The sequence below is a fragment of the Puma concolor genome, chromosome B1 (genome assembly GCF_028749965.1).
Source record: "Puma concolor isolate L17-30 chromosome B1, mPumCon1.1.hap2, whole genome shotgun sequence".
NCBI lineage: Eukaryota > Metazoa > Chordata > Mammalia > Carnivora > Felidae > Puma > Puma concolor.
This window is the reverse complement of record NC_141670.1, coordinates 55728287-55742799: the sequence shown is the minus strand read 5'-3', so window position 1 is coordinate 55742799 and position 14513 is coordinate 55728287. Positions and strand designations below refer to the sequence as shown.

The window sequence follows — 14513 nt, the reverse complement described above, 5'->3', positions numbered from 1 at the left end:
TCCCAGAGAGTTTCAGAGATATGCACATGAACATATGTCCATTCATGGGATTCCTTGCCAGGTTTTTTCTTAAATTATGGTTTGACATTTCAGATTATTAAGTGGACACATCTGTCCATGTACGTTTTCCTTTTCAAAAAAAAAAAAAGAACATTTGAAGACCTTTACCCAGTGACATAGTTCAGCATTCTTAGCTTGCCCTGATGTCTTGTTTAGTATTCTCAATCCTTAAAATCAGGCAGAAACCTACAGAACTGTGTGCAGTCATTTTGTTAGTGGCCACGAAGCCCCTGGGTATTGAGTGAAAAGAAAGAAGTCATTTCCCCCCCACCGCCTTTTTTTTGGTTTTGTTTTTAAGTATATATTGTGCGAGTAATCCTTTTGTAAGTCTTTGATTTAAAGGAAAGAACCTTAAAGTTAGAGTCAAAGGATTCGTTTTTAAATCTCTCCTCTGTCACTGACGGTGACTTTGAGCAAGTCCTATAACCTCATGGAGCCTCAGTGGCCTGATGTAGAAACTGAATAATACTAACGCCTGTCCTGTGTACCCCGGAGGGTTACTGTGCAACGCAGAGGAGATAATGATGTGTATGGTGGTGCTTTGGAAACTAGAAGAGCTGTTAGAACTACGTTTCTGGAATAAAATGAGATCACAATAATTAATAGCAGAAACACTCTTTGGCTCAGGTACTGTCCACTCTGCTAGAATTGTAGAGCCCTCAAATTCTCCCACCGAGTTCCCGGAGTCCACTGGGATTGTTGAACCCATGCTCGGGAATGAATCACCTTGGGTTGCCCAAGGTCACTCAGGTTCCTTCTCTGTGGCTTGCTGAGGTGAGGGGCTTTCCATTGCTGCTCACACAGGCCGTGCTCGCTAAATCCTTGGGCTAAATCCTTGGGCTGAGGCCACCAGCGTCTTCACCAGAGGGACATACACTCATCCCTGCGGAACCACTCTCGACCCCTGTCGACTGTGACCTTCTCTCCTCCATCACCTCGGAGAGTATCTCAAAATGGAGAAAATGCCCTTCACGCCTGGCTGGTCTGTCAGGACGCTTGTTGAGGAGGAACATCGGTGGAAAGAGCTGAAATGGAGGTATTCTCCAAAGCCACGCTCGAAGGTTTCCATCCCAGACTTTGTACATATTATCTAAGGTTGTCACAGAGACCGTACGCTGAGTGGCCCAAAGATGATGTAAGCTTTAGGAGGCCTGCGGCGGTTTTGGAGCTGTGAATTCTAACCATACTGTGACTGTGTTTAGAGGATCATTGGCAGCTGAGCTGTCGTGGCTAATGACTGGACAGCTGTCTCCCACTAACTTGGGGTGCCAGGAAACTGGCAACCTCAGAGGTTAGAGAGAATGGAAATAAATACAGATTTATTTAGCCCTGGGTACCAGGAGCTCACAAGTGGTCTGGGCAGATAGATAATGGCCCTGTTCTTTGTTACATAAGCTACGTAAAGCAGCGGTCTTTACTAATGCTTTTTTGTGGCTTCTTGCCTTAAGAATCAGCTGAGATGAGCTAGAGAGTTTCTGGTCCTAGTCATTCTGCTCTGCCAAGAATTTCCCCCCTTTTCCTCTAACACGTTAATGGTTTAGACATGATAAAAAGCTGTGCACCTTATCTCTACCCTGGGAAATGAGATCCATCCCAAGAAAAGTTTAAATACACTACTTGCTGGGGCACCTGGATGGCTCAGTCGGTTAAGCGTCCAACTTCGGCTCAGGTCATGATCTCGTGGTTTGTGGGTTCGAGCCCCATGTCGGGCTCTGTGCTGACAGCTCAGAGCCTGGAGCCTGCTTTGGATTCTCTGTCTCCCTCTCTCTCTCTCTGCCCGTCCCCTGCTCATGCTCTCTCTCACTGTCTCTCTCAAAAGTAAACATTAAAAAAAAGAATTAAGGGGAGCCTGGGTGGCTCAGTCGGTTAAGCGTCCAACTTCAACTCAGGTCACGATCTTGCGGTCTGTGAGTTCGAGCCCCGCGTCGGGCTCTGGGCTGATGGCTCGGAGCCTGGAGCCTGTATCCGATTCTGTGTCTCCCTCTCTCTCTGCCCCTCCCCCGTTCATGCTCTGTCTCTCTCTGTCTCAAAAGTAAATAAACGTTAAAAAAAAATTTTTTTTAATTAAAAACAAAAGAATTAAATACACTATTTGAACAGAACAGGGGGCACTTGTCCTAAAACCTGGCACACACAAGCAAGCCTGTGGGTTTTTTTAATTTAGATTGAGCTGATTGCGAGGGTGGACCTGATAGAGATTATGGGTATTCTGAGCTAAAGCAACCCATATTCCTTTCCTTCATACCCATTCTGGTGTCCCACCTTCCATCTATGGCACCGTGCACCAGACTCCAAAACAAGTGTGGCAGACAGCTGTGTGTTTTCAGTTTACCTAATTTAATCCTGAAAGGTGGTCTACTTGAAAAAACTTTTGTAGACCCGACCATTAATTCTGTGTTCATTGATTTTGACCTTTAACCCCAATAGAGCAGAAGTTAAAGATTATTATTCTCTTGTTCATTAAGATCTAACTCACTAAGAGAATGGGTATTCCTAGAAAATTTGTTGAGATCAAATCATCCGATATGTATTAAGTATTAACCAAATACATGAAAGTTCTGTTTTGGCTGAGAGCAGAACCTCTGACGATTAGCTGTGCTGACACTTTCATGCTGTAGATGGTTAAGGAAGAGTGGGTTCTATTATGATAGGCTTAATTTTGACCTTCAAGGGGAGAGCGACTAATACGAGGAATTGATAAGAATATTGAAGAAAAGGAAGTAGATCATCTGAGAGCTTCTAGTAATCAAGGAAAGAAATACAAGCTCTTGGAGGCATCGAGGTATTCTATTGTTTAAAAGCTTCAATTTTATTGTGCCTTGTAAAAGAAAGAATACATTGCTAAGAAGCAATTCATCTCCACGGGATAAGAATAGAGGAGCCAAAGAACTATGTGATCATTATTCCCCCAGCTATCCATGGGAGAAGGGACCTGAGTCAGCCAATAGGAATTTACTCTGTTCAGCAAACCCTATTGTGGACGAAGATGCATGGAGCTTTCAAAACCAGTAAGACTGTCAAATTGCGTGCTCACCAAGCAGCATTCCAATTGTAATCAGAATTTGTAGGCAGATTATTCTAGTGGTGACTACATTACATGAAAATTTGTGGGTTGTTTTTTTTTTTCACATCAGTTTAACATATCAGCCTCCTATTTGGTTAGCATGTGTAATTCTCTTAAACTCAATTTTGTACGTTCATACAAGTTATTTTTAGGACCTACCAGATAATACTGGCCTGTAGTAAGGCCATCTGTAGTTCATCTTTCTGTGACTTCAACAATGATCATTGAGGAACATCTCCGGTAATTTCAAATTTTAAGAGATTGATTCATTGATTCAATGATAGTGAAAAATCTCTAAGTTTAATTCTGTGAAGACATATACATAATGAACGAAAGTTTACCAAAATATCAAGAGTAGCATGTTAAACATGAATTATTTGCCAGAAACCAATCTACTCAAGTAGCTTAAGCTAAAAGAAAAAAAAAAAAAAAAAAAGGAAAAAATGGTGGAGGTGAGGGGTGGCAAGCAATTAACTGAAAGGATGTAAGAGTATCTCTTGGGTGCCTTGGGTGCCCCGGATGCCTCAGTCAGTCAGCACCCCCAACTCTTGGTTTTGGCTCAGGTCATGATCTCATGGTTCATGGGTTCAAGCCCCACATCGGGCTCTATGCTGACAGGGAGCTCTCCCTCTCCCTCTCTTTCTGCCCCTCCCCTGATCGTGCTCTCTCGCTCTCTCTCAAGAATAAATTATATTTAAAAAAAATTTTTAAAATAAAATAAAACTCTACTTTCACACATTTGAAAAAAAATTATTCTTAATGTTCTAAGTAAAATCCTTCTATTGAAGTAATAAACAAGGAAATACTCTCATAGTATAATCGTGACTGTGTCAGAATTTACAAAAATGTCTTTTGAGTGTAAAAAAATAAAATCTCCCACAAAGCTCCTTTAAAAATAATAAATAAATAAGCATTAAAAAAAGAAGAAAGGATGTAGGAGTATCTCATGGAACCTACGGTCAGGAAATATACTTGACTGAACTAGGAAATGAAAAGTTGGGAACCAAAGTCATATGCTCTTTCTTTTTGCAGTTCATAGACTCTTATCTCTACTTCTCTCTTTCTCCATGAAAATAGCTACCCGGCCTATGCCTCACAAGATCATTCAAGAGCCCAACTAGAATCTTAGAAGCTCAAAGTCCGGGAAGGGGCCTCTGGCCCACCTTGGGCAAGTATTTGCTGCTATGCCTAAGGAGTGATCTCCATATTGAAAGTTTTATAACAGCATGTTAAGAGGGAACTAAATTCAAATATAATGAGCCCAGAATAAGGAGGCACCTAAGTATATTAAATTTCAGTTGAGGCTTTTAAAGCATCGTCTAGCACTAGATACTGAGGAACTTACCAGATGAGTCTGAAAGGAAGTACCATCAATAATCCGGAGGTATTGTGAAGAAGAGGAGAGATTTTAGGGAACTGGAGGTGGGAAAATACTGCCTTAAACATTTTCCAAAGAGGAGAGAGAATGTTTGCTTCCGGAAACTTGACACTGATGTACGACTCTTAAGATCCTAGAAGAGACCACTTATTCATACTTAAAAAGTCACCTTCACTAGGTACCAGTGTGAGTCTATGAAAAGGAATCAAACCAACTAGTAACTCTATCTTAAAAAAAAAAAAAAATGTGTTTACATTAGTGGACCAGGAGACTGTGTGATACCTAATTTGTCTTGATTTAGTAGGATAGCTGAGTAAAGTTTTCAGATCCCTGTGGACTAGGTAAAGAAATATAGTGTGGATGATAGTGCAGTTAGATGAAATTGATGAGTAGAATGATAGCAACCTCTTAAGGATTACACATAGCTTTCAAGCACTATATTTGACCTTCTCATATTCGTCCATATAAACAGTGGCTCCAGAGATAGAAACCATACTTACCCAATTTTCCACATAGAAAACGAGGAAGGATGGTTAAGAGAGCAGAGCCTGCTGGAGCTCATACCCAACCAAAAATGCAAAATAAATGTAAACAAGGTATTTTATGCTGAGTTCAACTGCAAAAACACAGAATGAAAAACACTAGGCTTAACAGTAATTGGGGGAGAAAAGTTGTAGGGGTTTGTGAGCTAGCAGTATGATACCGTTGCAGAAAATATATCCAGTACCAGTGTCATTTTAAGTTGTATTTGTAAAGGAATTGTAGCCAGATTAAGGGTTGTAAGATTGCACCTTTATGTCGGCAATTCCACATCTGGATTATAGCAGGCTTTTCTGGGAAAGACATTGACGAAAGGAGCATATCCAGAGAATGGTGATCAGGAAGTGTAATTTATAAATTTCTTTGGTGCTCAGATTCTCTATTTTGGTACGTGTAATGAACTGCAAGGAATAAAATCTACTGTAGCATGTTCTTAAGGGGCTTACTTTGTGTCATTTCCAATCAAAGTACGTAGAAACTGAACACTTGGATAAAATTCCACTCCCCCCAGCCTGTTGAGTTTGAGTGATTGGGTTTAACAGTGATAATTCTCCTTTCATTGAAAATGTATATTGGTTTCTGAATGCTGACTTAAATTTTATATTCTACATTACTAATTTATTCAACCATTGGGTGTCAGCACTGTTTCATGTAAATCATAAGCAATTTTCCACTTCCTTTTATCATGGGAATGAGCAAAAAAGGGTTTAGACGGAGACAGGAAAAATTCTTAATTGATTTAAAAATAAAAGTAGGTAGTGTATAAAGAAAAACAGTGTTTCCTAAATTGAGGATTTGTTTCCTATGCCTAAAAAAGCGTGCATATATGTGCGTGCACATGCACGCACATACACACACCCCTGTAGATTAATGATAGTTTCTATGGATTGCAGAGGTTTGCAGCCTAAAATGCTGTTTTTCATAGTCTGCTGAATTCGATATTATTTGTTGGTAAAGTCTAGACACAACAAGGCCATGTATCAAACTACTGATCTTAAAAACAGCTGGTACTGAGGGAATACAAGTAAATTATACACAGGCATTTCACTTTTGGGTTGAAATTTACTTTTTTAAGTTCTAGAAGAGTCACTGTGAGAATTTTTATTCCCATCTTTTCTTCTGATCGCCAGCACCTGGCCCACATGGCCCCCATGAGAATACTGTGTTAAATGACTTTAAAGAATAACTATAGCTTTAATCACTGCAAACCCATAATCTGAATGTGAATATTTGCGACCAGAACAGTCTCTTGATGATGCTAAAGCACTACTGTCCTTGATGTTAGAGGATTTTTAAGCTCTCTTGGAAGATGAGGCTCCAGAGAGCAGACATTAGTCCAAAGTCTATAACATAACCCACCCACTTAAATGTGGCATTCTTGTTTCAGTTGGCCGTCCTTCTTATTAGAACTGATTACAAATTCTCCACCAGTAAAGTGAGAGAAAGGATGCAAAATAGCGGGTTTTACAGTACCATGGGGGCTTCTTTCAATAATAAGTCTTAACATCAAGGCTTTGTATATTATAAGGTCTCTTTCTGTATGCTCCACTCAATGGCTTCATCTCACAATGGAAAATCAGAGAAGCTGCCAAAGAGCTAAACTTTCTCATGAACCTGCATTCAGGCTGATGGTGGCCAGTGGAAGCTAGTAATTAAAAGTCACCCAATCTGCATTGGCTTAAAGGTCTCCTTTCGGCTAGTGGCCAATCAGCCTGAAGTTCAAACTCCCTCTCTGGGCTGTTTCTCCTCCCTAGGGTCTCATCTCGTCTTCCTTTCTTCTGTAGCATCCAGATGATAGAAGGGTCCTGCATCCTTGAGGTGCTATGGGTACTTCTGGTCTGTTTACCCTCCATCCCTGCTGCCTTCTCCTGTCTTCCCAGGTGTATGACGTCTTTGCACTTGCTGCTGAAGGAACCCCTGCCGTAGTAACTTCTGGTCAATTCTCCTGCTGCCCTTGGGGACACATGGTCCCTTCCGACATCTGCCCCACTCTAGGGACTCACTCCACATTGGCTTCCACTGATACTGTGGATCCTCTGAACCCCACGGCCCAGTCCCTGGCTAAGCCTTCTACCCCATCACTTTGCTAAATGTCATCTTACCCCTTACCATGGTGACTCCCAGCAGGCCCGTGGATCTTAACTCTAAGCTACCTTCCATGTTCCCATGGAAAGCATGTGGACATCCTAGGCTCTCTGGCTCCAACCTAGAGCCAAGGGAGCCTGCAGAGAATAGGTGGAAAAGGGAATTGTCTTTAACTCTCTCTGCCTGAATACACATCAGAATTATTTCTGCTCTGTGCTGTAGCCACACCCTGTGGGGTGGTCTCCTCCTAAAGGTCAGAACTGGAGGCCAGGCACAAGTCCCTTTCTCCATCTGCTTTTATTCCCATCTTGTTCCCTCCAGATTTTCTACCCATCCTCACTAGAAAAGCTTCTCCTTCCCTTTTCTGTGGAAAAGTAAGGAGATGGTTAAATAATGGACCAGCCATACTATGGAATATTATGCAGTAGTTAAAAAGATTTAGATACTATGATAAATCTGTACATATTCACATGGAAGAAGAATTTATACATATTCATCTGAATATGTTGTGTGTGTGTGTGTGTGTGTGTGTGTGTGTATACTCACACATACATACTCATTTATATGCCTGCATAAGAAAAATTTAAAAATACACAGCCAACTATGAACAGTGATTTCTCCTAGGATGTGAGATTTGACATAGTTGAGGAGAGGTTAAGGGAGGGAACTTCCACCTTAATAAACTTCTGTGTTGCACAAGTTATATAATGCTTTTGTAATTTTTGAGACAAATAGGAAAAGTATACACCAAGAGATGTTACTGGCACACAATCTCATTTACATCTTTGGAGTTATTTCCAAACTGTACATAGGCAAGAGGAGATGGAGAGGCGAGACAACACTCTCTATTCCAGTTCTCTCGTCCCCTTGTCCTGTGGAAGAAGGCAAGGTAGCATGCCCAGATCTTTAAAACTGTCTCCACTTATGCAGTTCCCCAGGACAGTGACATTGCCCCTCATGGGACCCTCTCTCCCGTCTTCACTCTACCTCTGCCTTCCCTCCTCTAGTCTCTGTGTGTTTTCAACTCCTTTCTGTCTGCCATTCAGAGTCCCTGTCTGCTTATTTCCCCAAGTTGTCATCTTCTGCCTTAGAAATCAGCAAGTCCCAAGTGTCCTCCCATGTCTTGAATATTGTCACCAATTCTCGGGTCTGCTATAAATTGATTGGTGTCTGTGCCATCCGGTTCTGCTGTGTTAAGCCCAGTGGTTGTCCTCAGAGAAGGAACAAGGTTGCCTGAGCCTCCATCTGGGTTACAGTTTGTTTTGGGGGACTGTTATTCCTGCCGTCTAAAATTAGACCTATCTGCCTGGGTTGCTTTCTCTCCAGAAGCACTCATCACAGCTTCTTTCAAGATCTGCATTCCTCCACTGCTGTATTGTTTAAGTTGCTCTTCTGAATGAATATTTGGACCCTCTCAACTTTGGGTTACACTAGAAAGCCCTCTTGGTTTAACTTGTTGCTATAGGGTGCCATACCCCACCTGTCCTTCCCCATTCCTGGGGCCATCTCCTGGCTGCAAAGGGGAGGAGAGGAGAGGGCTCCCATCACATAACAATATGCTCCATGGGTGCCTTGTATTGAAATGATATTCAATATCATCAACAGTTCTTAGATCAGTTCTTAGCCATTCATACATAGGAATAGCTAGTATTTTTTCTTTTACGTTTATGTTTAATAAGATTTCTTGTGAATTCACGATAGCCTAGGTTTATTTCCTGCCTTCACTACTTACTAGCTGTGTGATCTTAGGCAAATCATTTCTTTCTGAGCCTCAGTCCCCTTATCTATAAAATGGGGATATTAAGGGGCGCCTGGGTGGCTCAGTTGGTTGAGCGTCCGACTTCGGCTCAGGTCATGATCTCATGGTCTGTAAGTTTGAGCCCCACATGGGGCTCTGTGCTGACAGCTCGGAGCCTGGAGCCTGCTTCGGATTCTGTGTCTCCCTCTCTCTCTGCCCCTCCCCCACTCATGCTCTGTCTTTCTCTCTCTGTCAAAAATAAATAAACATTAAAAAAAAATTTTTAGGGGTGCCTGGGTGGCGCAGTCGGTTAGGCGTCCGACTTCAGCCAGGTCACGATCTCGCGGTCCGTGAGTTCGAGCCCCGCGTCAGGCTCTGGGCTGATGGCTCGGAGCCTGGAGCCTGTTTCCGATTCTGTGTCTCCCTCTCTCTCTGCCCCTCCCCCGTTCATGCTCTGTCTCTCTCTGTCCCAAAAATGAATAAAAACGTTGAAAAAAAAAATTAAAAAAAAAAAAAATTTTTAATGGGGATATTAATAGTACTGACCTCATAGTGGTATTCGCAGGTTAAATAAGTTACTAAAAGTAAAACACAGAATAGTGCCTGGCACATAATAAGTAGATGCTGTTATTTCCTCTACCGCAAATGCCCTTCTTTGTAACTTTTCCTCTTTAACTTATGTTTATTTTTCGTATTTTAATTACATGTTCCAAAGATATAGATCTTCCAAGTTCCCATAATACCTGCAATCATATGCACACGATTCATTCTTGTGCTCTTACCTTTTCCTCCTCACTCCCTCCCCATCTCTTGGGGCTTAGTACTTTTTTTTTTTAATCATCTTTAATCAAATCACTAGCTCCAGGGGTCCTTCCTGACCACATGTCTCAAGGCTAAGCGAGGTCCACCTGTCGTAGGCACCCTGGTGTTTGCATCGACACTCTTGGAAAGTACAAATATTTGCTCTGTGTCTTGATTCCCCTGTAGGACCATGGCTTCGTAAGGGCAGAGACCGTGCTGTCCTCTCAGTGCTGTAGCTCTGGTGTCTAGCTGAGCGCATGAGCATAATGGGTAATTAATACTCCTTTAATGAGAAAATGCAGATATAGGAAATAAGATTTAAGTGGATTACCGGACTCAATCTGCATTTCTATAAAAATCAACCTTTAAGAACATAGATAATTTAGAACAATTTTGAAAGGAAAATACACACTTGGAGAAAAGGTTGTTTCCATCTGAATCAGACCAGGACCTATTTTAAATAATGGTTCCTATTCTAATTCTTGGTATAGGTTATCAAGCTGATAAGGTTAATTACTGCTTTTATGGCTTTATATTTAATCTTGGGAACAAGCTTATTTACTTCATGAAAAGCTTTTGTGTTAAAAAAAAAACAGAAATATAAATGTGTGTGTCTATGTACACACATATATACGTATATATGCTGTGTGTGTGTGTGTGTGTGTGTGTGTGTGTGTGTGTGTATGTGTGTGCGTATTTTTTGTGAAATTCACTAAACCTTCCCTGGCTCCTTGAGTCTTTATCAGGCCCTGTTCTGAGTTTCCTTTCAATTAGAAAAAGGCTCCTGGCAACTTTATTCCTACTGTAGTTGTGTCAGATAGTTTTGTGTAAAATAGCTAAATATCTTCTTTAGCTAATCTAATAACTAAACGTTACTAGGAATTTTATTTTTTTTTCAAGTTTATTTATATTGAGAAAGAGAGCAAGCACGAGCAGGAGAGGGGCAGTGAGAGAGGGAGAGAGAGAACTCATGAACCATGAGATCACGACCTGAGTCGAAATTAAGAGTCGGATGTTTGAGCCACCCGGGCACCCCAGATCATTAGGATTTTTAAAATTCATTCAACAGTTAATTTTTTAATGTCTGCTATATGCCACAGATCAGCCTATTTCATTTTTTTTCCTGAAGGTTTTGGCCACATTAGAACAGGACAGCTTTCAAATCCAGCTGTGTGGTAGTTCATACACAGCAAGTGAAATAAATCTGTGCACTAGAAACTCAAGTTTTAAAAAGGCAAGTAAAGGGGCGCCTGGGTGGCGCAGTCGGTTAAGCGTCCGACTTCAGCCAGGTCACGATCTCGCGGTCCGTGAGTTCGAGCCCCGCGTCGGGCTCTGGGCTGATAGCTCAGAGCCTGGAGCCTGTTTCCGATTCTGTGTCTCCCTCTCTCTCTGCCCCTCCCCCGTTCATGCTCTGTCTCTCTCTGTCCCAAAAATAAATAAACGTTGAAAAAAAAAAAAAAAAAAAAAAAAAAAAAAGGCAAGTAAACTGAGATCTAAGTCATGGGGGAAAAAAAAGCCCGGCTCTGATTGCTGTGAAAATCTGGAGTGCCCCCGGCGGGGACGCATACATTCAGAAATTAATTCTCTTTACCACACAGCAAGTGCCAGTTGGTTAGGGAGCTGCTCTGTGAGTGACTTCATCTCGTAGCATCTTCTCTCTTCCATTTTGCGTTTCTGTTAAGATATAAAAGGTTGCATTTCATTCGCTTCCCTCGTTTAAGTCAGTAATATTCAATCCAACCAGAAAACCTAATCGTAGTGAGTTTGAAACCGCGCATTACCAATTGCCTCTAAATAAACATGACTAAATGTTCCTTTCACAGGTGCAAGTATTGGCATTATGATGAAAACCTGCTCACTTCCAGCGTTGTCATTGTCTTCCACAACGAAGGATGGTCAACGCTCATGAGAACGGTCCACAGTGTCATTAAAAGGACTCCAAGGAAATACTTAGCAGAAATTGTGCTAATTGATGATTTCAGTAATAAAGGTAATGGCTGTGGAAAATTGACTTTCTGTCTATGAAATAAGCTAATTATGAAGACTTGCAAAGTGTGATTCTAAAATAATTAGTCTTTAAAAATTAATAATTAGCATCTACTGATAGCATCTGGTACCAAACTGGCACTGTGCCAGGCATCATACATAAATTATTTTGTTTCATCCTGGCAATAATCCTTGAGATGGATAGTGTCATTATCTTTATTTTACACGGGAGCCTCAGAGGTGTTCAGTAACTTGTCAAACGTCACAGAGGTACTAGTTAACAGATCCAAATCTACAGGCTCGTAAATCTGTGTATTTAACTACCATCTTACACGACACCAATTCTCTGGGCCTCGGATTTTGCAAAAATGGGGCCATGAAGATCATTTATTGAAAGACTGAAAAGTGCAATTGTGTTATGTTGTATTGCTACCAGATGCTCCATCCATAGCCGTCAACCTGAAATCCATATACCTATTTAATAGCCTAATTTTTGCATTTGAACAATGATACAAATATTGAATTTGACCAGACACCGCGGACCATTGTTATATATAATAGAAGTATCTACTAAAGCTTATTTTGTTCTGTATTTGATTTAGTATGTTGAATAAAAGGAAATTGTGTCGTATTTTTTCTTCTTTTTAAGGAGCCAGCTATTATAGCGTTTAGGGAGGTGTTGGTTAACCTTGGTTCAACTTGGCAAGAGAGAGATTGAGCAGTGGTTTCCCAGATAAGTCGGTTTTTTAAATTAACATTTATTGTAAGCAGAATATATCTTCTGTTTTTTTTTTTTTTTCAACGTTTATTTATTTTTGGGACAGAGAGAGACACAGCATGAACGGGGGAGGGGCAGAGAGAGAGGGAGACACAGAATCGGAAACAGGCTCCAGACTCTGAGCCATCAGCCCAGAGCCTGACGCGGGGCTCGAACTCACGGACCGCAAGATCGTGACCTGGCTGAAGTCGGACGCTTAACCGACTGCGCCACCCAGGCGCCCCTTCTTAATGGCACAAGTATCAGAAGATAGATAAAGTTATAGTTCAGACCCCAAATCAGCATGCTAAATAAAAAAAAGATCGGTGCTGCTGAAACCCAGATCTGGATATTTATTTACTAGTCTTTGCTTGTCATAAAACTGAATTAGATTCTTTGAAAATTGACCAAAGCACTCAGGCTACTCAATAACAACAAGGTATTTGCTTTTTTTTTAGCAAATAAGTCTCGCAGAGAATTTTTGTGTACAAGTGAATATATTAGAGGTGAAGACAGAACATGGGTAGCCTGAAAATACCATTCAGAATGGCTTTACACAAGCTTTCTCCAAAACTTAATTTGTAACTCTCGCAGTCTAGATAAACCTCTGCTGTTTTTGCAAGGACATGATCAGAATATTGATCTACACAGATGTCCTCACGGAGAAGAAATAGAAATAAGGCCTATTTCCTTTTCCCCTCATCTTTGTACAACTAAGCACTTTTTTCAACTAATCACTTTTAATTGCACTAAAAAGTGTAATCTTTTAAAATGTGTAGTCCTATCAAGTGCCCTCTACCTTAGACATCTTGACTGCAATTTTCTATGACAGGAGGGCTTTCATTAAGAATACGATTCCTGTCTCAAGATAAATATTTGAAAATACGTTTTGAAGTGATATTGTTGGTACCAACAGTATTTTAGATTTACGAAAACCTACATCTACAAAAATGACTTTGGGAAATCTCATGTATGTGATTATGTGGATTTTAAGAAGCCATATGTTATTAATACAAGCAGAGGCTTAGCATATCCTTTAATAAAAAGTGCAGATACACCAAAATGTGTTCCCATCCTAAAATAACTGCTTGGCTTCAGGAGAGGAGAACAGAATTTGGACTTCAGTTTTTTTGTCCATTTGACTTTAATTATTTTGTGTGATTAGTGCTCTAACATTTAGCCTCTTATAACACAGTTTAATAGCAGTCAAGTGCAGGACCTGCTTATCTTGCAGAGTGCAGAGAGGCATTGTTGGCGCTCCCCTTGAACAGAAGTACAGAAGGCCTTTAATTTTCCCCATTTCATAACAACCGTAAAATTTGTCAGCCCTATCCTTAATGAGCGAACATTTGGTTTGTTCTTTCCCCAATATATTCAGAAAGTAAAAGTTTGAGTTAACCATTTTTCCTTTAAAGACAAAACACTTTACTAATATAAAACCTCACAAGGAGCTGGCTGCTTATAACACTGGGGTTTCTGGAAAACACGGTGTCCTCTCTAAACAAGAATTGGGGCCTTTAAATAGAGCACACTCCTCTATGCTTGTACGTCAGCCAGCTGAGGCCAAGTGGGGCCGAGGTAAAATGGGTCTCCACACTCTCAGTGGCTCATGACAACACAGAGTTATACAGTTCTCTGGCTCATACTACGCATTTTCTGTGGCTCAGCCCCAGCAATGCCCCACACCTTCACTGCAAGGCAGCCTGAACTCATGCATTGCCCGCCTTGTGCAAAGGAAGAGAGAATGGTGAAACACTAGTGGGATTTTAACACTTCCGCTCACAAGTGCCTCACATCATTTTGTCCACAGCAGGTTGGCCATGGCAAACCACATGGTCTAAGCCTACTTTCAGCAGGCTGGGGAGAATAATTATTCCCCGAGGAGAGGCGAATGTTTTGAACATGATTAGAATCTACCACGGTGTGAGATCCCAAAGAAGCCAGAAGTCATGTGACTGACCAGCTTACCTTTTGGACCATCTTAGCTAAGAATCTAAATTTGAAGCACAGGCCATCAACTCATTTCTGGCCATAACAATTTATTTTAAATTTATTTAGATTGCATAGTGAAAAGAGCACTGAAATGCAGAGAGACAAATATCAC

At 41.1% G+C, this 14513-nt stretch overlaps 1 protein-coding gene across 2 annotated transcripts in view; it reads left to right on the top strand.

The window, feature by feature from the left end:
• GALNT7 (polypeptide N-acetylgalactosaminyltransferase 7) overlaps nucleotides 1–14513 on the top strand; it is a 149500-nt gene that overhangs the window by 107665 nt on the left and 27322 nt on the right. For both annotated transcript variants that reach the window (XM_086703858.1, XM_086703859.1), the window contains exon 3: nucleotides 11490–11656. In XM_086703858.1, coding sequence (XP_086559984.1) covers nucleotides 11490–11656 — 167 coding nt within the window. The remainder of the gene's footprint in view (nucleotides 1–11489; nucleotides 11657–14513) is intronic.